This window comes from Chrysemys picta, chromosome 15 (assembly GCF_011386835.1).
Source record: "Chrysemys picta bellii isolate R12L10 chromosome 15, ASM1138683v2, whole genome shotgun sequence".
NCBI classification, from domain to species: domain Eukaryota; kingdom Metazoa; phylum Chordata; order Testudines; family Emydidae; genus Chrysemys; species Chrysemys picta.
Genome location: NC_088805.1, coordinates 22,807,299 through 22,834,405, shown reverse-complemented (window position 1 = coordinate 22,834,405; position 27,107 = coordinate 22,807,299). Strand labels below are relative to the sequence as shown.

Sequence of the window (27,107 nt, the reverse complement as noted above, 5' to 3'; positions counted from 1 at the left end):
AAATCCATTCAAATCAATGGGAGTTTGGCTGGAATAAGCTTTTCAACTACTATTAGTAGAAAATAATCAAAATGAGCCTAGCAGTTTTACTTTGAAAATAAAAGCAAACCAGTAACTAAAAAAGCCAACACATTTTAAAATGATCTGTCCTGCCACCCTTTTTTCTCCAAAATCTCACAGAGTCTTGTCTGTATGGATTAAAATCACTTTCCCAAAGGTCTCTCTCTAGTCCTCTCTGAGTTTTCTATTTGGGGGAATCTGCTAGTTTCACTTGATGTGCATTCAGATACGGTGAGTTTAAAACAGAGAGAGAGAGAATTATCCTCCTGACTCCGGTCTTCACTTTTAGAAATTCGACACAATCAAAGCAGAAATTTTGTAAGCAGATGAGATTCTACTGCAATGCAACCGGTTTTTATGACCCTGTCAGCCAAGAGTTTATGGCACTTGCCATAAAATGCATCCTCCCTCCCCACATCCTCCCTTCTAAAGCATTCCCCCACCGCTCCTACCCCCTCCCAATAAGGAAAGTCAAGGAGGCACCATTTCCAACCCCCTGTCTAGGAGACTAGGAGTCTGAAGCATCCTTAAAACTCGGCTTCCCTGGGCTCCCTTCCTACCTGAATGAGGACGTCGGGGTTAGGTGGTAGGGGTCTAAAGAGAGAGAAAAGATCTTGTTAAACTTTCAAGATCGGGGGGGGGGGGGAGAGACAGAGAGTGAGAAACAAATGAGGCTTTTTTTTTATCTGTGGTGATCAAGGGAAACCTGTAGGGGTCCTTAAGGAGGTTTCAAGGCGTTCCGAGTGATTGGAAAGTAATCACCGTGTCAGCTTCACCTTTCTCATGCAAAGTGGGTGTCGTATGCAAGGCGGATCCTGCACAGGGATTTTTTTTTTTTTTTTTTTTTTTTAATCCTGGGACACAACCACCCCCTAAAAAACAGCTGCAACAGCCCCAGGACTGGCTGCTACTGCGGGGAGAGAGGAGAGACAAGAACCAGTCCTGCCTTGCAAAGCGCTAAAGAACCAAACCGTTGCAAAAACAGAAGGGGGGAGGGTGTCAGACCCTCTCCGATGGCTTAGATATTTTCTCCTCCTTTATCTTTGCAGTTGGATAAGCCACCCCCACCGGGGAGGAAAGTGTGGGAAACGGTGACCCGTCCTAGGGAGCAGGAATATCCCCTAGAGAGACCGACCCAAGGCCGCCTGGGACATGTGGAAGTGGAAGCAGTGATCACTTGGATTTAACAGCAAGCCACGTTCTGCCTGTGCCCGGAGAAAGGGGGCGCGGGGAGGGGGCAAAGGAAGCTCTGAGACGTGGAAGCCTTGGGGGAAAAGAAAGTTTCTGGGATCCCCGCAGTAAGTTGGGTGCGTCTATGGATGGGGGTGGCACCAGCACGGCTGGTTGTTTGCAAACTGCCCCGCCACCCCCGCTTCTCACCTCCCCTGAGTCCCCTCTCTCCCGGCGCCACCGGGGCTGGGACATGACTAGCCCGGACTTTTGCTGAGAGCTGCTCGGGAGCGGGCGACACGCTCGCCGCAGCTGGCTCATGGCTGGGGGCTCTGCTGACCTTGCTAACGCCGCCGGGGTCTATCCCACGCTGTGAACGTCCCTTGCGAAAGTTGGGGGACGATGCTCTCCGGCGAGGGAGCCGTGGGGCGGCGGAACTGACCCCCCCTCTCCGCAACCCCAACCTGGTTCGTCTGCGGAAAGGACCCGGGCTCCAACTGCACGCGTGGCTGGGCGTTGTGTTGTGGCTGCAAACATGGGGCCCGCGAGGAGGAACTTCATGCAAACTCTCTGGCTGTTCTTGCGTCTGGTTTGCTTTTGCACTGGGATAAGCTCCATAGACATTGACCGCCCGGGCGATGGGAGATGCCAGCCCATAGAAATCCCCATGTGCAAGGATATAGGCTACAACATGACTAGGATGCCTAACCTGATGGGACATGAGAACCAAAGGGAAGCTGCCATTCAGCTACATGAGTTTGCCCCCTTGGTGGAGTATGGCTGTCACAGCCACTTGAAATTCTTCCTCTGCTCGCTCTATGCCCCTATGTGCACAGAGCAGGTCTCCACGCCAATCCCAGCCTGTAGGGTTATGTGTGAGCAGGCCAGGCTGAAATGCTCTCCCATCATGGAACAATTCAATTTCAAGTGGCCAGACTCCTTAGACTGCAGCAAATTGCCCAACAAGAATGACCCCAATTACCTATGCATGGAAGCCCCTAACAACGGATCAGATGAGCCACCCAGAGGCTCCAGCATGTTGCCACCAATGTTCAGGCCACAGCGGCCGAGCAATGGTCATGATTTGCAGCAGCACAAGGACAGCCTCAGTAGAGCCACCTGTGAAAATCCCGGCAAGTTCCACCATGTGGAAAAGAGTGCTTCCTGTGCCCCGCTCTGCACACCCGGGGTTGATGTTTACTGGAGCAAGGATGACAAACAGTTTGCTGTCATCTGGATTGCCGTCTGGTCCATCCTGTGCTTCTTTTCCAGTGCTTTCACCGTACTCACTTTTCTGATAGATCCCCAGCGCTTCAAGTACCCTGAGAGGCCCATCATCTTCCTGTCTATGTGCTATTGTGTCTATTCTGTGGGGTACATTATTCGCCTCTTTTCAGGTGCTGAGAGCATAGCCTGTGACAGAGACAGTGGTCAACTTTACGTTATCCAGGAGGGGCTGGAAAGCACTGGATGCACCATTGTGTTCCTGGTCCTATATTATTTTGGTATGGCAAGCTCATTGTGGTGGGTAATTTTGACTTTAACTTGGTTTCTGGCTGCTGGGAAGAAATGGGGGCACGAAGCAATTGAAGCAAACAGCAGCTACTTTCATTTGGCAGCGTGGGCCATTCCAGCTGTGAAGACCATAATGATCTTAGTTATGAGACGGGTAGCTGGAGATGAACTGACAGGATTGTGCTATGTTGGAAGCATGGATGTGAATGCCTTGACTGGGTTTGTACTCATTCCTTTAGCTTGTTATCTAATCATAGGCACTTCTTTTATTCTGTCTGGTTTTGTGGCCCTCTTCCATATCAGGAGGGTGATGAAAACAGGTGGAGAAAACACAGACAAGTTGGAGAAACTTATGGTCAGGATTGGTGTCTTCTCAGTCTTATATACAGTGCCTGCTACATGTGTAATAGCTTGCTACTTTTATGAAAGACTTAACATGGATTACTGGAAAATTGTGGCAATGCAATATAAATGCAAGATGAACAATCAGACTAAACATTTGGACTGCATGATGAATAACTCCATTCCTGCAGTAGAAATTTTCATGGTGAAAATTTTTATGTTGTTGGTTGTGGGCATTACTAGTGGTATGTGGATCTGGACTTCCAAGACTCTTCAATCCTGGCAAAATGTTTGCAGTCAGAGATTAAAGAAGAGAAGTAGGAGAAAACCTGCAAGTGTTATTACAAACAGTGGAATCTACAAAAAAACTCAACATCCACAGAAAACTCACCATGCAAAATATGAATCAGCATTACAGCCACCCACTTGTGTATGAACAGGATGTATAGAAAACTGTATCTCAGTTTGTAGAGACTTATAAATGCTCACGGTAGCAGTCAGAAGTAAAAATTTTAAAAGGTGCTTTTTGTCAGAGAACGGTATAGCAAATCAAGGCAAAAATGTCTGACATTGAAATTCAGGACCTGTTGATAAACTGAAGGTAAATGTACTTAGGAAAAGGTTTTCAGTGAAAGGAATATTGTCAATTAAAGCAGCCTCTTCTGTTACTAATTTGTAGTAAGATATTTCAGCCAGCCCTCTGATAAAAAAACTGTGTGTAATCTTTATATGTAGTAGAGCTGGAGTTCCTACAGATTTCTAAGTAACAAGATATAATCAAGTTTTACGGAGCTATGATTTTTTTTTTAAAGAGCCTGACTGAAAATTGTGTCTTTTTTGGGAAACTTAAACAATTCCATAGAGGCCTAAGTGAAAGCAACCTCTGTGCTAACTTAAGAAAAGAGAAATCCTTTACAACACTTCTTCAGCCTAGTGGGTTTGAAGTATCTAAAAATAGGTTCAATCTATAATGCTCACCAATATTCTTTCACTAAAAGAAAAACTTCCTGCATGAGACACAAACTTTGTGAATAAGAATAATGTGCAATACATTTTTTTCTTACCATGACATGAAAAGAGAAACAAGTATTTTGCTGTACATAAAGACAACAAAAGAAATCTCTTAACAAAAGAACTAAGAGGTCTAGTCCTCAGAAACCCTTTAGTGTTACATTTTGTGGCTTTTTAATGGAAATCAAGCCAATGTTATACACGTTTGGACTGATTTGTGCAAAAAAAAAAAAAAAAGTGTGTGTGGGGTGGGGTCAATTCAAAGAGACCCAAAGGGCTTATTGACTCTTTCTATTGTTAAACAAATTCTCACCATGAATAGATCAAGAAGCACTAGATTTTGCAAAGGCAAGCTTTGTATTGAGTGATGCTCTTTACTTGTGTTGGAAGGGCACAATTATTTGCTGTATATATTTGTAATATACAGTTATTTTTCATGCTCCACTATTTTATAAAAAATAAAATATGTACTTTAGTTTGATAATTTTGTCTGCTCTAAACTTTTCATCATGTGCTTTGTGGTTAATAAACTTTTTTTTCCCCCAATGATTTATTAAAGGCACATTTTGAATATAGCACGGTGTTTAATATATTATACTTGACACATAAGGACTGCAAGTATAATCAGATTGACCCTAAATATGCAAAAGAAGGAATTGCAAGTTGAAAAAATATAAGTGTTTTAAGTTGAATCTTTCCATGAATCTTTGCAACTGAGAGAACTGAATGGGAAGAAGCTTTAAAATAGATATCCAGTGATTTAGTATAATACCATGTTTACTAAGCATGGAGATTACAATAATGATCCTTGGTTAAAACCCTTTTAAAATCTGCAGAGGGCACGGTCAGCATGTTAAATAGAGCTGAATCACTTCAGCACTATTTTATATAATGCAACCTGTACTTTGCAATGATTCTTTCCTGGTAATAGTACAGAAAGGTAGTGTATTAATAACCATAAAGAGACTGGGAAAAGATCAGTAGGGGAAAACAGTTCATGAACAAAAAATTCAGAGCTTATATAGTAGTTTGGTGTAAACTGTGATGAAGTTACAATTATAAATGCAAATCCCAAAAGTATACAGTGCAGTTTGTGTGAACGTTAAGCCTTTTGTGGAGTTAACCATCAGGCTAGTAGGTGGTGTGATATTAATTCAATTTACCTTCTCGTTGATTCGCTCCTGAGAGCTCTTTTATAAGGATATGCATGTTATAAAGAAGGACCCTGGTAGAGCTGGGATCCCCACAGCAGTTGCCCCATAATGGCTAGTAGCTTTATAACGAAACTGTATAGGCTGCAGATACGTTTTTCAAGTTTTTGTTGTCATCTGTATAAAATGTTCCCAGCAAGGACTAGAAACTTGAGTTACAGAAATGATGGGTTGATTATTAAATATCTTAATACCTAAAATGCACACAAATCAGCTTGCAATATAGAATCTCCCCATCTTTGTCAGTAAATATGTTATTCTTCCACCATCACCACCATCCCCCCCACCCCCACCCTTTGTGTCTATGTACCACTGTTTGGAATGAAGCTTTGTAGATGTCTTGGAAGTTAATCCTGTCAGAGCACACCCTGGTGGAGCCAAACTAGGACATTGCTCTAAACACATTTTGTTCTGAAACAACTGAATTAATGCCTTCAGATCTGTATGCATTCTAGTTAAGAACAGTTATGTTAGATCCTAAGGAGGACAAGCGTCCTTAAATAAGAAGCTTCATAATGCCAATTAACATAGAAAGCCCACAAATACTAAGCATTTCCAATACTGGGTCTACATTATAAAAATACTGTGTCCTCTTTGGGATAAAGATTAGGAGTGGTTTTAAGTGATAGACGTATTTAGATAATGTTTTTATGTTACAATCTAAAGTACGTGAGCAGTCAAGATCAACACCACACTTACTGGTTTATGCAATATATGGCAAAGTCCACTGAGTGGTAACACTTAAAAAATAAATTGCTGCTAGTTTCTTTTCATGGTAAACTATAATTGTGGAACAGTAAACAGAATGATCTGCCTTAAAAATGAAGGAAGCAGTGATGGAATTCATAGAGTCCAAGGCAGAAAGGACCATTGTGATACCTAGTCTGACCTCCTGCATAATACAGGTCATAGAATGTCCCCAAAATAATTCATAGAGCATATCTTTTAAAAAAAAACACCCGGTCTTGATTTTAAAATGGTCAGTGATGGAGAATCCACCACAACCCTTAGTAAATGGTTCCAGTGGTTAATCACTCTCACTGTTTAAAATGTACACCTTATTTCCATTCAGCTGTAAAAAAGAGTTTAATCAATTATCTTCAGTGTGGGCCCATTAGTATTAACAGAGCAGGGACTACAAGTTGTTTTTATAAAGATACCATATATGAGTACTTAGCTAAAGATGTCAATTGTACACTTGCTAACATTAGAGCAAGGAGTTTGAGTATTAACCCCAAGCTTTACTGTTATTAAGTACTGATTTTTTTTTTTAATCTCTGGTATTGGTAAGCAAGCTGGATGTCTCAAATATATTGATGCTGATGGTATCAACTCAGCCCTTAATGTTCTGAAAATATACCTGAACAGAATGATTGCCTCTTAGGGCATCTCAAGAATGAGTTAGTTTCAACACTGCATCTTTCCCTGTCTTGCATCCTCGAATAGTTCTATCAGGATAATACTGATGTTGCTTAAAGAAGGTGGCAAAGCCCATGTTAGACCTCTTATAGAAACATGGGATAGCATTTATTAGAAAATGATCACTTTTCAGTAGAAAAAACAACAAGGAATCCCTGTGGCACCTTAGAGATTTGTTAAGTCTCTAAGGTGCCACAAGGACGCCTCGTTTTTGCTGCTACAGACTAACACAGCTACCACTCTGAAACCTGTCACTTTTCAATAGGTCTCTGAACAACACTAAGAATTGAATAGAGAATCTTATTCCTGCTTTAGAATTCTAAAACAACTGGGCCAAATTCGACTTACACGTACGCTGGTGTTGGTTTTACATCACACCACTACAGCAGATTTAAAATGGTGTAACTGGAAACAGAATCCAGCCCAATAGGTTCAAACTTTGGCTTAAGATATGGTGGATTTGGACAGATTCTAACACCTAGAATACCAAAGTATCACAACAACTGGGAGAATACAGCTGAGTTCAAATATGATGTTCAGAGCCCATATCAGATTTTTCCAGAGGTAGCATTTCAGCTGTATGTTATTATAAGGCCATTACTCACATATGGCTGTCACCCCATGGCTTCAAACTATATGAAAAGACCAGTACCAACAATGTCTGTAACACACACCCTTCTTATCCTAAACTTAAAACCCATGGCTTCAAGGGGTAGCACTGTAATGATGGGGTATTATGTGCTCAGGTGGTCTTTTGATGACAGGTGGTCTTCTACAACAGATGGTCTCAAAGGGGGAACTTCAGTGCATTTTCGTTAAAAACATTTACACGTTTCTTGAAAAAAAATCTGAAATGTTAGCCTCGTGTAATGTTTTTAAGTATTTAAGACAGAATGGCCAAGTTATTAACAGTGACAGATGATAAATCAGGGGATGCTTTACAAGGTGGGTGACAGTGATTATGTGGTCTTGGTGCTCGCTTTGATCAGAAGTGACAAGCCCGTAAGGTCTGTGGCATTCAGTCCCCCCTGAAGGGAGATCAGCACCTGTTTGCACTTTGAGGCTCCACTACCTCCCACTGCCTTCCAGCACTATTTCATCTCTCTTAACACACTTGGAGTTGATTGGCTTTAAGCAAAGTCATTATTCATTTACAAAACACTGATTCAGCTCACCCAAAACCATATTGCAGTGGTACTGTTTGTGCTGTTACAATGAACATTCCCTTTACAAAAGCTTTATTTTCAGTTAACTCCAGGCTAAAATCAGACTGGGTGCTAATCCAAGCATGGCTTGATCTCCTCCACTCCCTCCCACCCCCACCCCTCAGCAACTTGCAGCCTGCTGGACTGTTCACCTTAAATTGTGCTGTTTATTTTTTCATGCTCATCTAGGAGAAACTTAGAAACAGGTTTGTAAAACAGAGATGGGACATGGTTTGGTGTTTCAGATTTTAGCTTAATAAATGTTATTCCAAATTGTTCTTTGTCTTGCTTTTGAACTGTTACAGATATATTTAGGAAATGGCACATCATCAAGCTTTAATTCCACCAAGGGGTTTTAGTGACCAAATAAATAACAAGAATGTGGCTCTGGTGGTTTGTTAATATTGTGTATGCAGGACATCAGCATGGTCTTACAGACCTAGGGGCCACGTGCTACTCTGAAACCTGTTCTACTTTCAGTTAGGCAGATGTAAATTGAAGTTAGTGGAGTCACTTTGGATTTACACCAGTGTGTTTGAGAGCAGAGTTTGGCCCAGACATTTACAGCTGGGAGCCCAATTCTCTCTTCCTTACACTACCAAATGGGAGTTTTGCAGGAGGCAAACCTGGGCTTTGTGTGTATTTACTGTAACAAACGGTTTATTAAAAAAGGATTTTGCTTTGCTTTGTTGCTATTTGTTTTTCCTTTTATTCTCCAGTTGCTCCACAGCCCTTTCCACGGAGCTGATCTGCTGAAGTCAGTGTGTTTGCTCGTAAAGTCAACAGGTTTCCCACTCACTTCAGTGGGTTTTGGATCAGGCTTCAGATCTCCACTAGAGCTGTGTGGGAACCAGAATTTCAATTTCATGTAAATTCCACTTTTTCAAAATGTGTTTTCATTCTAAATTGAAATGAAACATCTAGTTTTGAAAATTTCCACAAAATAAAAGTATAAAAAGTGTTTAGAGTCAATCAGAATGTTTTGTTTCTATTTCGGCTTTTAAAACATTTTATATTATAATTAATATTATATTATAAAATAAATATCTAAAGTTGTTTAAAAAAATTACAATGTTCCAGTCTCATCAACTCAAGACTAGAACCTTATCAAAACACTTCATTTTGATTTGTTTTTAATGACATTTTATCACCCCCCTATTGTTCTGTGGTGTCTGTTGAACTGAAGTGAAATACTTCTCATTGAACGTTTCAATTTTGACAAATCAACATTTTCCAATGGAAAAACTTTCCATCAGAATTTTTTTGACCAGCTTTACATCACAGACACCCCCACTCTTCTCCTAGGTCCTGATCTTGCAATTCCAACAAGAAATGAAGGTGTATAACACCTTGTGGAGTTGGGTCCACAGTGCTGTTCTTGTCTGCTTTCTTCATATCTCCTTTTTTCTTCACTGATCTGCTGCAACTCTCTTTCCCTTCCCTTCTCTTGCATTGCTGATCAGCCTTTCTCATCTCCATGTGCCTCTCTTCCCTCACTAGTCTCCTCAAGCAATCTTTTGAATCTCTCATTTGCCCACACAAATGTTTCTGTGGTTGTGGCCAGCAGCTTTAAACTTTTTTTAAAGGTTAACTAAGAGCTGTTTCAAAACTTGTGTTTTATCTTTTTTTTGGGGGAGAGAGAGAGAGGGGTAGCAAATAAACATTCAAAATTCCAAGCAGCCAATGGTTCTGGTGAACCCAGAGAACCTCACAGATTGGCAGCAGATTCTGAGAGGGAGCATTAAACCTGGAAACATTTCTTTGTTTCAGAAAAGTGACATTTGTTTTCTTTATTTATGTTTGTAACTTTATTTTTTCCCTTATCATCATCTGGGACTGACATCCATCCATGAGAATAACAATAAGACTCTAATTGGTCTATGTATTTTATTAAAGTTTGATATGTAGCAAATAAACATTCAAAATTCCAAGCAGCCAACGGTTCTGGTGAACCCGGAGAACCTCACAGATGGGCAACAGATTCTGAGAGGGAGCATTAAACCTGGAGACATTTCTTTGTTTCAGAAAAGTGACATTTGTTTTCTTTATTTATGTTTGTAACTTTATTTTTTCCCTTATCATCATCTGGGACTGACATTCATCCGTGAGAAATAACAATAAGACTCTAGTTTGATATTGGTTTAACTTTCAATAAATATCAGACACTACCTCTACAGTTATTTAATAAAACTGTAAAACATGGGACACTATCACTAAAGTTATTTGATAAAACCATAAAACATGATGCTGAAATTTGGGCCTTTTATACAGTTTTGATTTTGATTCCCCTTCATATCCTTTTCCTTTTAAATATTTTTAACCATTTTTAGTGGAGCTGTCAAATTTTTCTTAATTTTCAGTTATCAACCAATGTTGTTGTCCAAAATTGAATTTTTGATGGGGGAACAAAACCCTAAAATTAAACCATAATTTCTGTTGATTTTTTTAGTTGTTTTAACAATTGAAAAATTTAATTCAAAATTTGACGTATTTCGAAAAACAGTATTTTTAAAAAATAACCATGATTTTTTTTATTATGGGAGAGGGAAGGGTACCAATTCTACTGTTTAGACTAGGCATTGTCCCCGTATTTATCGCTCATTCCTCTGTATCTGAAGCATGTTTATTTTTTGAAGGCAGACATGTTAGTAACATTTTCAAAAGCACTTAGGTTTCATTGAAAGTCCTTAGGCTCCTAAGGACTTTTCTACACATAGTTGTATACCAACTTAACTAGATCAGTTTTGATATGTTAGGAGCAACCTCATTGACACAGTGATACGGGAATAAATGTACTTCTAATGCTATTGATTATTTCTGTAAGTTTACCAAAATGTAGATCTTGTTAAATCAGTACAAAGTTGTGTGGAGACCAGCCCTAAGCCACTTACGTACTTTTGAAACTTTTAGCCTGTGTCATAAATTAAATCAGAATGTCTTGTGGTCCATTTTAAAAAAAAAATAGACATTGGCCTTTTGTAAAACTGGTTAGTCTTTATAGAAATTCTGTTTTCTTGGCCGTTTGTTAGTCTCTTATTTTACTAGTTGTTTTTAAGATGCAAATTTGGGCCTGTTCATGAGTCCTAAAGTGTGTGTGGCTCCCAAGGCGATGACTGTGAGTTTTATATCACAAACTCTGAAGGATTAGGGCCCAATGCAGCAAAACACATACGCACAGGCTTTATTTTAAGCATGGGTTTAATCCCATTGGTTTCAGTGGGGTGACACATGTTTATTAAAGTTGAGCATGTGCTTAAATGCTTTGCTGCTTCAAGGCCTTAAACCTTTTCTACTATTTCAGAAAGGCTAGCTGTCAGCTCCCATGAAAATACAGACAATTTACATATGTCTGTTAACTATTAGGGAGAGATTTTCAAAAAGACCCAAGGAGTTTAGGGGCACAAGTCACACTTTCATTGGGCTTGGGCTCCAATTGAAAATCTCCCCCCTATTGTTCAGTGGTGTCTGTTGAACTGAAGTGAAATACTTGTGCTGTTCTACATTCCATTCTTTTCATGCATTCGCTGTAGTGGGTGCAGTATACTTATGTAAAGGGCACTACTGCTGAGTTTGCATTCTTATTCACCGACACAATTCCCAAGTTAATTAAACTCAACTGTTACTTTATGATAGTTATAAGGTTACTTCTCATATGCAACAAATGTTATTTGAACCCCGTTATAATTAAGGAAGGAGAACCAGTTCAAATACAAAAAAAACACAAAAAACTGACCTGAACTTTTCCCCATAACTTGAACTGAACTCAAGCTGACCATTTTATGAAGTTTATAAAACTTAGCATGACCTTTCCCTCGTGTTATTTTACATCTTCATGCACCTCTGCTCTTCTGGATTCCAGCTGGGATTGGAACAGATGTGCTTACATATTGTACTGATGCTAGTTATGGCCCAATCAAAACCAAGAAGTTTCCAAGAAACTTTTGGGGTCCTATCTGAGGCAAACATCCAAACCTTTTGAAGTTTGCCCATCACTAATTATAACTCCCTTCCTTAAATCACAAACCATGATATTAAACAGCATTTGAGAAGTGTTTTATAAAGAGGCAATTGTAATCCGTGTAATGTTTTGCCTTTTTAGATCAGTGCAGAGAACCAAAGATTCTCTGTGAGGATTTATAGCTTAAAGGGAAAAGGAAATAAATTAAGTATGGGCCACATTTTGCTCTCCCCTCCTCTCCATATGCATACCTCTAGTCACCTTGTACAAGGCCTGCTGCAGTTCCACTGACTGAGAGGTGGGGATGAGAGGGAACATGGTGTTGCAGGTCATACCAGAAACCTCATCACCCCCTGCTTCTCCAGGGCAGCACTCTGGGGCAGCACATTTCACCGGTAGTGAGAGGATTGGGGGAAAGGCATCTTTTCAGGGCCAATTAAAACATTGCAAATACTAGATTCCTCCAGGAGGTGCCAGCATCATGGAAGGGGAAAAAAATAGGCGTAGGAAGTGATGAAGATAAAGGTGCTGAGTGAACAAAATAGCAGGAAGGGAAGAGGGGAGGCATGGACAATCCTAAAGGAGCTGTCACTGCAGAGATCCGAGGGCAAGATAGAGAATCATTAGTGATGGTTTTTTCTAGTGTAGTAGCAATATCTGGCTCCCTGGAGCCTTGATTCCCATGTCACTGCTCTGACCCACCATAGAACTCAATCTCCTACTGGGGGTGCAGGAGATAAAACCCTAGAGTCTTGTCACCCTGTCCACACTACTTTTACCATTAGATCCCATGCCTCTTCCAGAAATTACACTCAGGTCCCTACGCCAAAGCTCCCACAAAAATGATGTTCTTTGTTTATATAATGGCTTTCTTTCTGAAGGATTCCAAAGTGTTTTCCAGATGTTACACAGCAGAGCTGAAATGCAGCCACCTCAAGTGGAGGATAGTAATCTAACTTTTATGCACCTTACACTGCATCACTGGGGTGGTTTGAAATATTAGGCAGCCCTGGTTGCCTTGTGCTTAGCTTTATTTCTGGTTCTTGAATCAAGATATGAGTTGAGGTCAGCCGACTCATACTGAAAACAAAGATGTGTTTACAAAAACAACCCTTCAAACTCATGTATATTACCTTTGATGGCTCAGTCTAGCAGTAGCTTCGTATTGTGGAGATAAGGAGCAACCATGTTGATGACACAAGGAGCATTATTCATTGCTTGATAAACTGACCTTGTCCATCTGCCATTTTGCAACGAGTTACAATGTGGCTGCGAGAGAAGATTTGATGGAAAATCAAGTTCAGAACTTCAGACCTTACAAGGTTTTGTAATCTCTGCTAACCATTCTGGGCAATAAGTTCTACTGGCTGCTATAAATGAAGCATACACCTTTTTTAGCTTGCATTGCTAGGACTTTGAAGGGATGTATAGTCTAAGGCCTCCATTATTTTAAATTGCTGCTTGATCTCAGTTTTGAAAACTGAAAATTACTCAGTGTTCTTGATCCACTGGAGCCGAAAATTCTTTAAAGGCACTTATACAATATGCTCCATACTCCTTTCTGTAGCACCTAAGGTTGGTTCCATATGGAATGCTGACATTTAATACCCTCCAAATAAGATTTGGGGTTTTATGCATGAGAAACATTTTTGGCCAAATCCTGCAATCTTTATTAAGGCAGAACTTATGTTTAAGCTAATAAGGGACAGATTCTGTCATCATTACTCATGTGGAGTAGGACCACTCTATGCAAGTAGTCCCATAGAAATTAGTGGGGCTACTATACTGTATTCAAAGAGTAAGATACTTCTCTTGATAACTTGATTGCAATGGGAGTCCATGCCAGTGCACCACTAGCAGATACCAGTGTAGGATTGGGGCTATAGTGAGCATGACTTTATCTTCTATGGGAAGGAGGGAGAGTATTCCTATCTAACAGTATTTTGGATCTCACTAACCAAAATTCTGTAAGCAGAATAAAATGTTGGAAAAGGATAAGCAAGTTTCTAGAAATCATTGTTAAAACTCCAGTTATTGTAGTAATTGCAGAAACTCTACCGCTGTGTCTGTGCCCAGGGAAACTCTGGAGCAAGTGGGTTGAGCATGGGCAGGTCACACTAAGGCATGATTTCTCAACCTGGGGCAGTCACAAATCCCAGGGAGGACACAGACAGATTGGAGGATGGAAGGGGGTCACAATAAACTTCCTTCCTTTATGAATAGATGGCAAGGAGAGTCCTGATGTTTTTTCTGTCATAACATGAGGTCACAGTCTGGAAAAGGTTGAGAACTTCATCCTCAGTGGATTCTAATGCAGGATCAGGACCTATGTGTGTAACCCGGCTAAACCTTACATCTTTGTTTTATATGTTATTATTGGTGACATTTTGTTATACTGACACTGAAAATAGCACATTTCATCTCTAGATCTCAAAATCTTTGCCAGGGTGGATAAGCTTGTGTAGCGCCATACTGTAGCCTCATTTTACAGAAGCACAGTTACATCAGTAGCAGAGTTAGGAACAGAACGCAGGTTTTCTGACATCCAGCCCTTTGCTGAGTCCAGTAGGCCCTAATCTACAATCAATGTCAATGGAAAGACGCCCACTGACTTCACTCATGGTTGGTTCAGGCCCCTAGACCACAGCTAACTTAATTAATGAATGGGTGACACTGTGACTTTGTGTAGATTGCTAGGAATAAAGTTACTATCCCTCTTTTTGAATGAGGCAATCTCCATTTGACTATATGGTTTTACCTCCTTCTTGTAGGTTAGTGTTTATGGCCACCCTTCAGCTGGGTGTTTACAATGTCAAACAGCATATGTTTGAAATGCAGCCTTAATCAAAACTATCCATGTCTGCAGCAAACTCTGAATGCAGGAGGCTTTAACATTCTGGTTCCTAGTTTGATGTTTTTGATGCAAGAGACAACTGCAACCTGCCATTTAAAAAAAAAAGTTAATGTAATTTACATAACAAAAAGATCTTTGGACTTTGGAGCAAAGAGGTTCCTTTGAAATGCACACTTGTTTCTGTCAGCAATAAGGAGAAAAAGGGCCAAGCAGCTTGAAGATCAACCTCTCTCCTCAAAGGAAAAGAAAACAAAATACTCTCTCTCTCTCTCTCTCTCTCTCTCTCTCACACACACACACACACACACACACACACACACACACACACACACACACACACACACACACACACACACACACACAGAGGTAATTAAAAAAAATAGCCTTGGCAATTCCCTTATAAAGTAGATAATTTTTTCACATCTTAGTACTTCACTTGATCTAAGCTCCACTGTATTCTCCAATAAGGACTTGCTCCTACGGCACTGAAATAAACAGAAGCTTTGCCGTTGACTTACATGGGTGTAGGATCAGGCCCTGATGCAATGGCAACGGTCCATCTCAAAAATGACGGTGGAAGCGCCAAAGCAATTCAGTAACTATGTGTCGTGCTGCAGCATCACAAGTAGCTAAAAACTCCAGTTCTCGAGCAACAGTCCTTGCCACAGGATCAGATAATGCGGGCATGACACGCAAGGCTGGAAGATGCAGCTGGTACATTACTACTAGCACTAGCACCTACTGTGCTTTCCACTTCACTCACTTTCCTATCTCTTCAACCTCTTTGGCTCCCTTGTGCAGTGTGGCCACCCGGTGTAGCCTGTGGCTAACTGCATCTTCAGAGCTTGCGGTGTCCATGCTGAAAGTTTTAAAGTCCCTCTTGGATCAGGCCCTACGTGGTCCAAAAGGTTGCAACTTATAATAAGATTAGGGTAGCTGCTAGGGTAACTACTATGAATGTTGGCCCCTACATGGCAATTGGTTGACTGGCTGATTTTATCAGGGTACCTGTTCAGGTACATCTTATCAACAATGCTGTAGTCAATGACAACTTCAACCAAGATGTATGAGAAAATACACTCCTAACGCAACGTGTTAATAAGTCCCTCGTTATGAAAATACTACAGGCAATAAGTGTTCAGCCAATTGATTTAGTAAATGACAACAATTAAATCCTTGAAGCTTGTACTTTGTATGTGCAAATGATACATCTGGAAACTACCCAGTGGGGTTTCACAGTATGATTTTTCTTTAGACGCAGGATGAATCTCCTAAACTACCCCTTTCCTCACTCTGATTGTATGCAAAAGCACACCGAAAACAGCAAGAGCAAATTTCCAAATATTTGAGGGTTGTTTATGTTGGGGCCATGTGAAGAAGAGAATATTTTTGTTACATTAGCTGGTTTTCATGTTTCACATGGGATGAGAGACAATTATGTTCAACAATGTGTCTCCAGTATATCTCAGCCCTCATTGAATTGCAGGTGAGAATTAAAAACAGTTGGGGTGTACATTAATGGTGGATAGAAGATCAATCCCTTTACAAATATGACAGTAGTCTTCACTACAGCACACAACAGTTTTACTTCTGGGTCAAATGTCCCCAAACAGGGCCAGATTCTGTGAGGGGCTGAGGACCCACACTGGAGCTCAGCACCATGTTTGTTTGAGTCTTTCTGTCTTCGATATCTGTATGGCCCCTATTACCAGAGTATCTGAACACACCACAGTCTTTAATGTATTTATCCTCACAACTCCTCTGTGAGTGCTATTAGCCCCATTTTGCAAATGGGCAGCTGAGGCAGACAGGTTAAGTGACTTGCCCAAGATCACAAAGGAAATCTGTGGCACGTCTCCCAAGTCCTAGGTTAGGCTTTTCATCCACTGGACTTTCCTTTCTGGAATATTTATAGTCAGGCAAGGCCCTTGTTCAATGCATTGGGAGATTTGGCTGATTCAAGAATATCTCATTTGGCCCACAGCATTTTGGGTCTACTTGTTTCTCTTTTAAATAAGGCTTTTTTTGGCCATGATCCTGGCAAAGTCTGTGGCTGCTAATCCATAGCTTAGCATTGCGTCCGGTGATCAAAGATGGAGCTGAGGTGTTGCAGTCGTTGCGATGACAAAGCCGATCTTTCTGTCAATAGAGGATTTTGTCAGTGCAGAAAAAAAGGGGAAAAAAAAGATGAGGGATGCCTCTATTTTTTTCCTTTAAACAACTCCACCTATTAATTAGGCCACACGCCCTAAGTAAAGAATGGTATGGACAAAAAAGATTGGTCTCAACGATATAAAGAACTGCCAAAACCAGTATGTCTAATTATGCTCCAGCTCAGGTAGATAGGGTGAGGGCGTGCCCCTCACAGGCTATGAAGGAGGAAGCTAACGAGCTCTTCTGGGCTCAGCCAGCACTAACTAGACATACTTGTAAGTCCTGCTCTGCCTAGAGGGAGGAAATTTAAAAAGGAAAAGCCTGACACAGGAAGGGACTAGAAGTAGGGGAAGGCCGCTGTGCCTCAGAGACAGCTGGTTACAGGATTAGATCAACAAAGAGGGAGATGGTTGCAGACCCTGCTGCCCCTGAGACTACCTGGGCCAGGTACAGAATGGGTGTTATGAGAAGTGGGGGGTCTAAGGACAGACCGTAACCCTTATCTGAACACTAAAAAGCCCACAGACAAGCCAGGCCTCAAAGGGCTGACTGAGAGACTGCCCAAGAGCCCCCTCTTTCTCCCCAGCGTGCTCAGCCCCTGTCCCGGGCAGCCGGGCCCAGGCAGGAAGTGGGCCCTTGCCGCCAACTCCCCAACCAGGCTCGCTCAGGTAGCTGCTGTGCTGCACAGAACAGCAACCCAGAGTGGCCAGCTTCAACCGCATGAGAAGCGGCTTCGTCCCGCTCCCTACCTGGATCCAGCTGCCAGGAAGAGCAACCGAATGTGCTGGGAGGCAGGCACAGTGGGAGAAGAACAGAGCCTGCCCCTCCATGTAACTGGTGGGGCGGGGAGAGCGCAGTGGTCCTGGACTGGGTGCAGGGTGGCGGAGGTCTCTGGGCAAAGGAGACACGTGGGGCGGTCACGTGTCCTCCCCCTTTAGATTGAGCCTTGCCCCAGTATGGGGAGGCACAATTCATCTATGCTCACAGCCAATCCTGCAAAATGTAGACTAGCCACAACTGAGGTAACCTATGTGGGATACTGCCTAGGAGGTGGCCTTCTGAAACCAGTGATGGATAAAGTACAAGCCCTAATGGCATGCCTGATTCCCCAGATGAAGAGGCAAATGAGAAGTTTTCTAGGCCTGGCAGGATATTATTGGAAGTTTATCCCCAGGTTCGCCTCAATCACATTCCCCCTTATGGACTTCATAAAAGGTAGCAACTCAAAGAAGATCTGGTGGGATGGGGACTGCAAAGAAGCTTTTAACATCTATGCAGGGCACTGTACTCTTCAACCCTGATTTTTCCTGGGAATTTATAGTACATAAAGACAGCTTGGATGTCAGCCTTGGGGCTGCGCTCTTGCAGGACTTCGAGGGGGAGGAACACCCAATCCTATATCTGGGCAGGAAGCTATTCCCCGGGGAAAAGACCTACTCAGTTACAGGGCCGCCCAGAGGATTCAGAGGGCCTGGGGCAAAGCGGGGGAGCTGCAGCGCTTATACTCACCCGGTGGCGGTCCGGGTCTTTGGCGGCATTTCGGCAGCAGGGAGCCCTTCAGTGCTGCCGAAGACACAGAGTGACTGAAGGGCCCCCCACCGCCGAAATGCCGCTGAAGACCCGGACCGCCGCCGGGCCAGGGCTCGCGGGGTCCCTGCGGGGTCCGGGGCCTGGGGCAAACTGCCCCACTTGCCCCCCGCTCTGGGCGGCCCTGCTCAGTTATTGAAAAGGATGCATTACCTATTAAGTGGGCTGTGGATTCCCTTAGATATTAATTCTTCTCCTTAATCATAGATCATACTCTTCTATGCTGGCTCCATACCACGAAAGACTCAAACTTGTGTGTAATACAATAGTACCTCACACTACAGCCCTATATCTTCAGGATGCAACATCGGGTGGGAAAAGACCATGCTAGTGCTGATTTTTTGTGTGTGAGAAATTGGAGATTCAGGCAACCCACCCCAAGACTGCCTTTCCAACTTGAGGGGTGGGGTATGTGAGGGGGCACTCCCTCACCCTATGAAGGAGGAAGCTAACAAGCTCGTCTAGGCTCAGCTAGCACTAACCAGACATGCTTGGAAGGCATGCTCTGCCTGGAGGGAGGAATCGTAAAAACGGAAAGCCTGACACAGAAAGGGGCAGTACTAGGGGAAGACAGCTGTGTCTCTGAGACAGCTGGTTACAGGATTAGATCAGCAAAGAGTGAGACAGTCATGGACTCTGCCACCCCTGAGATTACCTGACCAGGTACAGAGAAGTGGGAGGGTCTCAGGACACCAAAAAGCCTACAGACAAGCGAGGCCTCAAAGGGGCGAGGTGACTGAGAGACGGCCAAGAGACTGAGTACCTTTTTTTCCCCTTTTTCTTTCTTTACTTTGCTCCTCCCTGTACTGGGGGAGGGGAAACAAACCTATTTTCTCTGGAGAGACTCTTGCATACCCTGAGCAGGGGAAGGACTCTGTGGGTGTCAGAGAAGGGAAGCTACCCAAACATTGTTCCAGTGTGGACTCAAGGGGACTCCACCCGTCATGTAGCATAAATAACAATCAAGGACACAGGAAACATAGAATGCTGCCAATGGAATCCTAGGCATCAATTAAAAACAAACCATTTGCCATAACTGTATAGTGTTTGTCACCATTGCCTGAAGCTGTGCCATCATCTCATTCCACACCCCACTCCTGTTGTTTGGACTCCATCCAAACTTCCCTCGTCCTTCACCCACTCATGACTTTGCACCATCTTTCCATGCCACCCAAAGCAGCCTCCCACTTCATGTGCTCTTTTTTCCCAAAAAACAACTACAAATCAACCTAATCTGAGAGGTTTTTCAGAGCGAGGGCTGGATTCACAGTTGGTGTAAAACTCCATAGGTCTATCATGGAAACTACACTGACATTTACAACAGCCCATAATGTCTGAGGGCCATTCTGAGTCTCTTCCAGATTCTTCTGAATTGTACTTACAGTACCCAATTGCTTGGAATGAAAGCTCTTCAGGATAGGCAGCCCTTGTGTATTCTGCACTATTCACCCAGGGGGTCTTTTATACATACAGCTCCAATCATGGACCAAATTCTGGAGTCCTCAAACATTTTTTAATCTAGTAACAATTGCATTTGATGTATGAGGATGAGGGTAGAACCCATGCAGTCCTTTAGCCTGTGTGACACAGTGAAAGCAAGCTTGACAACCAAAGGGGAAGCAACGGGCACATGTTACAGAATAGAGATGGCTCTCAGCAGATTCAGATCCTGGTTTGGATACCAAACTCAGCCTCCCGAAGTATGAAGGGGTGCGGCTCTGCATGTTGGAGCTTGTGCCTGTCTCAGCTGCAGAGGGCAGGATAGAGGTATCTTGGTTATTATATGGGTACCTACAACATCCTTTGTAAGAAGACATGACTTCAGTTCACTTAGGGTATGTCTATACTTACCCGCTGGTTCGGCGGCAAGCAATTGATCTTCTGGGATCGATTTATCGTGTCTTGTCTAGACGCAATAAATCGATCCTGGAAGTGCTCGCCGTAGACGCCGGTAATCCTGCTCCGCGACAGGAGTAGGCGGAGTCGACGGGGGAGCCTGCCTGCCACGTGTGGACCCGCGATAAGTACCTTTAAGTTCGAACTAAGATACTTCGACTTCAGCTACGTTATTCACATAGCTGAAGTTGCGTATCTTAGTTCGAACTGGGAGCTTAGTGTGGACCAGCCCTTAGATTGTTTTAGTTGTGCTTTATCTGTGCAATCAGCAGTTCTGCCCCAATGTTCTACCCATCTGTCCTTTCCTCCCACACGACATGTCACGGGGCTATACTATATCTTAGACCAGAAGCAGCTCAAGAGGAAGGAGACTGCCACAGAGAATGCGTTTCTGGTCAAGCTCTCTAATCAGTGGTGTATAACACCGAATGATCCTGCAGTCATTTTAGAGTTACTGGGATAGATGTGCTCTCATTTACCCCAGTGTAAATCATGAGTAACTCGGTCAGCTTCAACACAGTTATATCGATTTGTTCCAGTACAGCTGAGAGTGGACACTTTAAATCCACTGTCATTAACTGTTTCCGTGCTTTTTTCCAGTGTCCTTTTCCCCTTGAAGTTCAGGTCAAATGCAGCCTCTCTTTTTCTTGCTTCCGACCCACTTGAGCAGGTAAGGTGAGAGAAGCAAATGGAGACGACATTTTCACCACTCACCCCAAAAAAATGGTTTTTCTCTGAGTTGAGCGCAAACAAGGTTTAGTGGGTATAACCTGTCATTTTTAATGGCGAACAACTAAATGCTCTGGAAACACTGATGCCCTGAATCAGTTGACAAAAATTTGCAGTTTTGCAATATGGTGGAATTCCTCTGATTTCTGCCTCAAAACTCAAAAGTCCATCCCCTCTGAGATTTGTGAATATTCATGGCAGTATTTGTTTTTACATGTGGGTAGTTCCCAGGTGAAAACAGCTAATTCAACTCACTGCCCTAATAAGGAGACCATGTGACATGACAGTCAACTGATGACTCAACATACATTAGGATCCAGGAACCTCTGGGAACCTGTCCTTTGCTTTAATCATTAGACTTCAGTGCCTCTGCATGAAAATATAGGGCACACATTTCAAAGGAGAATGCTACCACAAAAATGAACATTTGGGTGCACAAATTAGCTAATTGTATGTACAAGCAGGTAATGAAGCTGGTAATTGCCCCACTTAAAAATTCAGATGCAAGAGTTTGTGAGTGCAACAGGAGTGTTTGCATTTCTGTTCTCCTTTGGAAGTTTTGTACACAATGAACGGCTCCACAGTCCTGAATGGACTGTTGAGACCACTGAAAAATAGAGGGTCTTCTGTGAGATTATCTGGCTGCTGCATTTCTTTAAGATCCCTTTTGACAAGGAACCATGCACTACAAAATACATTTCCTTAATCTCTCAGCATCAGCATGTACCCACCTGACAGGGAATTTCTTTTCTTCATCTGTGTTAGTCTAAATAGTTCAATGTGCCACATTAATTTGTTCCAGACACCAAGAAGTTAAAAGCAATGTCTCTTCCATCCTTCTTCATAATTAAAACAAAGAGTAAAAAAAAGAAAAAACTTGCTACTCCATCCCAACAGTCCAAGTAATCCACTGCCCCATTGTTTATGATATTATTATTTAGAAAAAATAAGTCTGCCAGCAATTCATATTTTCTTGGGTTTTTTTCACATAAAAACTCAGCTACAAAATAAATTCTAAACTAATGTAGACAGTGTCCACATGAAGTTTGATGGTTTTCTCTCATAGAAACAAAGATAATACGGCTATAACAAGGGGACAGATCTTCAGCAAGTACAAATCAGCACAACTGCAATGGCTTCATTGGTGCGCCACCAATTGAAGATCTGACCCTAAATATTTAAATTAAATTTAAAAGCAGGATACACACTGGTTCCCACTGAAAAGTGACTCCCCTACAAAGGGCACAGCAGGTTTCCATATTTATTGGCTCTCTGTGATTTCCAGAATAAATGTACTGTCCCTGCAATTAAAAGGATACTTTTGCTAACTGCCAGCTGTGCAAACTCTACCTGAGCTCTAAGGATCAAGCTGAGTTCTTTCCATGCTGTGCATAATTACCAATAATAAAAGTTCGGCAGGCCAGATTCTGCCCTCGCTAATCACCTGTGGAGCCCCAGTGCAGTCAGTGGGTTTGCACAGGTGCAAACAATTCTGTTGATGATGCAAAGAAGAAATGGAATCCTGGTCTTACTCAGGCTCAGCTGTGGTGGCCAACAGGTATAAAATAAATGTTTTGGATTTTTTTTTTTTAAAGCTGGATTGCTACTTTTTGTTTTCCTTTTGTGTTCTCATAAAGAAAACCTTCCTGAACTAAAATCTACAAATCTCAGCCTGTCCTTCTGACATCTTAAGCTATCCAGGCATCAGTTTTAGCTGAATGTGGCCAGAACAGAGCTCTTAATCTTTCCCAGCCAAACTTTGCGCCTCCCCTGTGTTCTTAGTCACCATGGACAACATCACCATCCTCTCTGTCATTCAGGCCTGTAACCTGGGCATTATCTTCCACTTAGCTCTCTCTAGATCCTCACATCCAGGCCATGTGTAAATATTTCCACACCTGCTTGCATAACATCTCTAAGATCCAGCCTTTCCCCTCTGTCCACACAGTTGAAACTCTCGTGCAGGCCCTCATCATCTCATGTTTCAACTACTACAATCTCTTCCTCACCAGCCTTGATACATTCCATTTTATCCCAACCAAATATTGTTTCAAAGATCATTTTTCTGGCTCCTCGCTTTGACTACGTCACCCCTCTCTTCATATTCCTCCATTGCCTCCCCTTTCTCCCATCACATCAAACACAACCTACTTGTCCTCACTTGTAAGGCCCTTCACGGCCCATTCCTGCTCTATCTATCATCTCTTATACACTATTGAGATGTTAACTCCCAACTCTGTTCTACCAGTGATGCCAGCCTTCATCACTCATTTGTTACATTTTCAAACAAGCCTCTTTGCATTTCCATGCCATGCCACTCTTTGTGAGTAGAGCTCCCCATAAGCACCCCAAATCCACCCCATTGTCCTCCTTTAAATCTCTCTGTATTTCCCTGTGCTGTGATGCCTACAAATAACTTGGTAATGGTTAGGCAACTGATGCGCTGTGACCATTCCTCTCATGAAAACAACAAGGAGTCTGGTGGCACCTTAAAGACTAACAGATTTATTTGGGCATAAGCTTTCGTGAGTAAAAACCTCACTTCTTCGGACGCATAGCTATGCGTCCGAAGAAGTGAGGTTTTTACTCACGAAAGCTTATGCCCAAATAAATCTGTTAGTCTTTAAGGTGCCACCAGACTCCTTGTTGTTTTTGTAGATACAGACTAACACGGCTACCCCCTGATACTATTCCTCTCATGCTGACCAGTATCATTTCAGTGTTTCCATATGCTCTCCTTGGCTGATGCATCTCACCTTATACTTAGACTGTAAGCTCTCCAGGGTAGGGTCCATTTCTTTGATATGTGTTTGTACAGTACCTACCATAGGGGAGCCCGGATCCATGACTGAGGCCCCTAGGCTTACTGCAATACAAATGATAAATAATTATAATTATTATGATAATGTTATGACAATTGTCATTGTGCTTGCTAAGCTGGATAATCATATCTCATGCTTCAGGACATCAGCTGATTGCCACATTAATTGCAAAAGAATAATTTCACTTGTGAGCAGCATTACACAACCAGCCAAGTGCATTGGTTTTTTTAACCTTCCTCTGAAGCATTCAGAGTTTGTTTCGGAAACTTATCATGTTCCACCACTGTGGAAACAAGGCATCGGATGAAATGCACATTTAAGACGGGATTTTCAAAAGTCCATTGGCCTAACTGTGTTGAAGTCAATGGCAAAACTCCCATTTACAGCTGGGTGGAATTTTTCATAGGAAACTTTTTCCAGAGAAAAATGCAGATTTGGTAACACCAAAATGTTTTACAAATTCATGTTGGCTTTGCCAAATTGTTTTGACTGGGGAAAAAAAACCTTAAAAAAATCACAATATTGTTTTGACTTTTTCAAAAGGAAATGTTTTGATTTTTTGGTTCGAAACAACATTTTGTTTCAAAATTTCCTTTAATTTCCTTTAAAAAAATCAAAAACATTTAAAACTAGTTGAAACCAAAATGAAACATGTTGATTGTCAAAACAAAATGTTTTGTTTGACCCCAATTTAATTTTTTCCCAATGTTTCCATTCACCCAAAAATTTGAAATAAGTCACTTTCAATTCGGTGTGAAACAATATTTTTAAAATATTTTTTAACTGCCAGTGAACCAACAAATCTGTTATTTGCACAGCTCTACTGTCACTGACTTCAGTGGAAACAGAGTTAGACCAAAACTGAGTATTTTTGAAAATCCCATCCTCAGTCACCCATATTTTGTTCCCTTTGTGCCATACAGTGACAGTGCCTTAGATAAGATTCCAATGTAAACTACATAAAATCTGAAAGATCTCATAGCCTGACCTAGGTGTCTTGACTTTTTGTTCCCTCTGTATTAAATGTTTGTTTTTGTTGCCTAACATTCATTAATGCCGAAGAAGGCTTTGATCTTTCTTTCACTAGGGTGTGGAGTCTGGCTCTTGTTAGCCAATACCAAAGCTGAACAGGTACCAAATTATTTTGATTACATGTTTTAATTTGTTTAACAGAGGCAAGACATCACTGTTTATTTATCTATATTTGTATTACTCTAATCGGGTGCACCATAAGTTTATGTGGAGAACACACAATGACTTAATGCACTTAATCAGAATTGGCTGTCTTTTTGTGTTTTTCAAGCTATAAACTTCTTGCAAAGTATGGTGCATGCAGTTTCTTGAGGTGGGAGGTCAGATCTGCTGAGTAGAGAGTTACATGATTAAGGGAGAACTATTACTTTATTATTGTGAGCATAGGGCAATTCTAGAATATAATTAATGGGAACCATTTCCTACATGAAGTAACATGTGGACAGGGCTTGATTCAAATTCTCTTGAAGAAGCCCGGTCTTGGCTGCTCTAGAAAACATAAGTAACTTAGTCTTCCATTAAACTCTTGAACCAATGTTTAGTCCACCTTGTTCCTTTGCATAGAGTTCATATGACTGATTCAACCAGGTGAGATTTATAGGTGACCTGCAAAGGAGAAATATGGCCTTCTGCTATTTTTTCCTTCTTTTATGATGTGCAAAGAAAGCCTGGAAATGTTGTAAAGTGTTCAGTTTAGTGTATAGATTCTTTTTTTGGTTTGTTTTTATATTAGAAATGAAGGTCTTGTCCAGTCTCTTTTTATGGAAGACTTTATGGACGACTGAGGAACCAATAAGATCATAACATTACAAGTACTAAAAAAGTGAAAACTGAGCACCTGAAAGGGGTTAAAATCAGGCTGTTGTGTGTATTTGTTAACATCTATTTAACAAACTTCTGGCGAAAATTAGGGAGAAATGTGCTCTTTGTTAATGATTTGATATTCCTTACCCCTTCATTGAAAGTCTTGAGAAAGCTCTCATTCCAGTTCTCTAGTCCTCCAAGCTGTCCTCTAGCAAACAAAGAAAACTATTTGAAAATTCTGATATTTATAAGAAATAAATGGGAAAATACTTTTTGAGGAAAAAATACCCCAGATCTTTCTGACCTTCTTTATGTATTAAACGGGAGGAGGAGGCTGAAAAAACCCATTATTTCTTTGTAGCAAAAATAATTAAACAGAACTACACTGATTTATAGCAGTTGAGGATCTGGACCAATATTTTTTAACTATGTTGTAACCAGATCAGGGGTAACCATACTGTAACACAGCCCTCTTAGTCAGTTAAAGCTGTAGTGAAGACAGACTAAAACTACTGTCCGTTGGATACTCGTGGTGCATTATCACATCCTATTACAGCAGATTGACAAGATATCTAATAAAGGTTAAAATACCCTGCAAGTAGATATGGACTGCAGATATTGGTGATGTGCAGTCTTACCCTATACCCAGTGTAAGAGCAACTATTGTACAATATTGTCCTATTGTCCTATTACTGCCCATGCTGTACGCACTCCATGGATAAATGAAGGACTTCGATCTCCTGGGTTAATTGGGCTGGTAGCTTTCATAAGCACTAAACTGAAAGAAGGAAGGAAGGAGAATTTATTTGCAATGAGAGTCTCCCTCCCTTTAGTCTCACTGGGCCAGATTCTGATACTGTCACAATATGTAGTACCGTAGTCATTTATTTCAATGAGACTACTCATGCAGTAAGGTACTACTCAACAGTGCCAGAATCTGGCCCATTGCAAAGAAAGACTGAGAGCTAAATGGGTGTTATGCTATGTAGAGGTCAATAGACGTCGCACCCTAAAACAACTGACATCAGGATAGCATGCGGGTAAGAGAGAATCCTCAGTAAGAAACCATGTTTTATCATTAGCATAGGCAATCTTCACTATTTCTCAACTAAATCCTTTTTGTATCAAGGGGACGCTTTCCTCACTGTGATGCTGTGACAAGATATATAGAAAAGGAACTTGATATGTTTGCCACTGTCGGAGACATAGGTTTCACGCACTCAGTAGGAGGGTTTGTGTGCATATTTAGAAACAGGACCACTTTGTGTAAGAATAGCACTGATTTATTCTGTAACCTTTCTGTGCATGACAGTTAACAGCTTGAGGGATGTATTTAAT

General features: G+C 41.7%; 1 protein-coding gene across 1 annotated transcript; it reads left to right on the top strand.

The window, feature by feature from the left end:
- Nucleotides 1–528: 528 nt before the first annotated feature.
- FZD10 (frizzled class receptor 10) lies at nt 529–4,579 on the top strand. Its single transcript, XM_005299568.4, has one exon. The coding sequence runs from the start codon at nt 1,766–1,768 to the stop codon at nt 3,521–3,523; it is 1,758 nt and encodes a 585-aa protein (XP_005299625.1). The 5' UTR covers nt 529–1,765; the 3' UTR covers nt 3,524–4,579.
- Nucleotides 4,580–27,107: the final 22,528 nt, after the last annotated feature.

What these genes read in the sequence shown, in the direction of transcription:
- FZD10 (XM_005299568.4), top strand. Translation starts at nt 1,766, where the DNA reads ATGGGGCCCGCGAGGAGGAACTTCATGCAAACTCTCTGGCTGTTCTTG.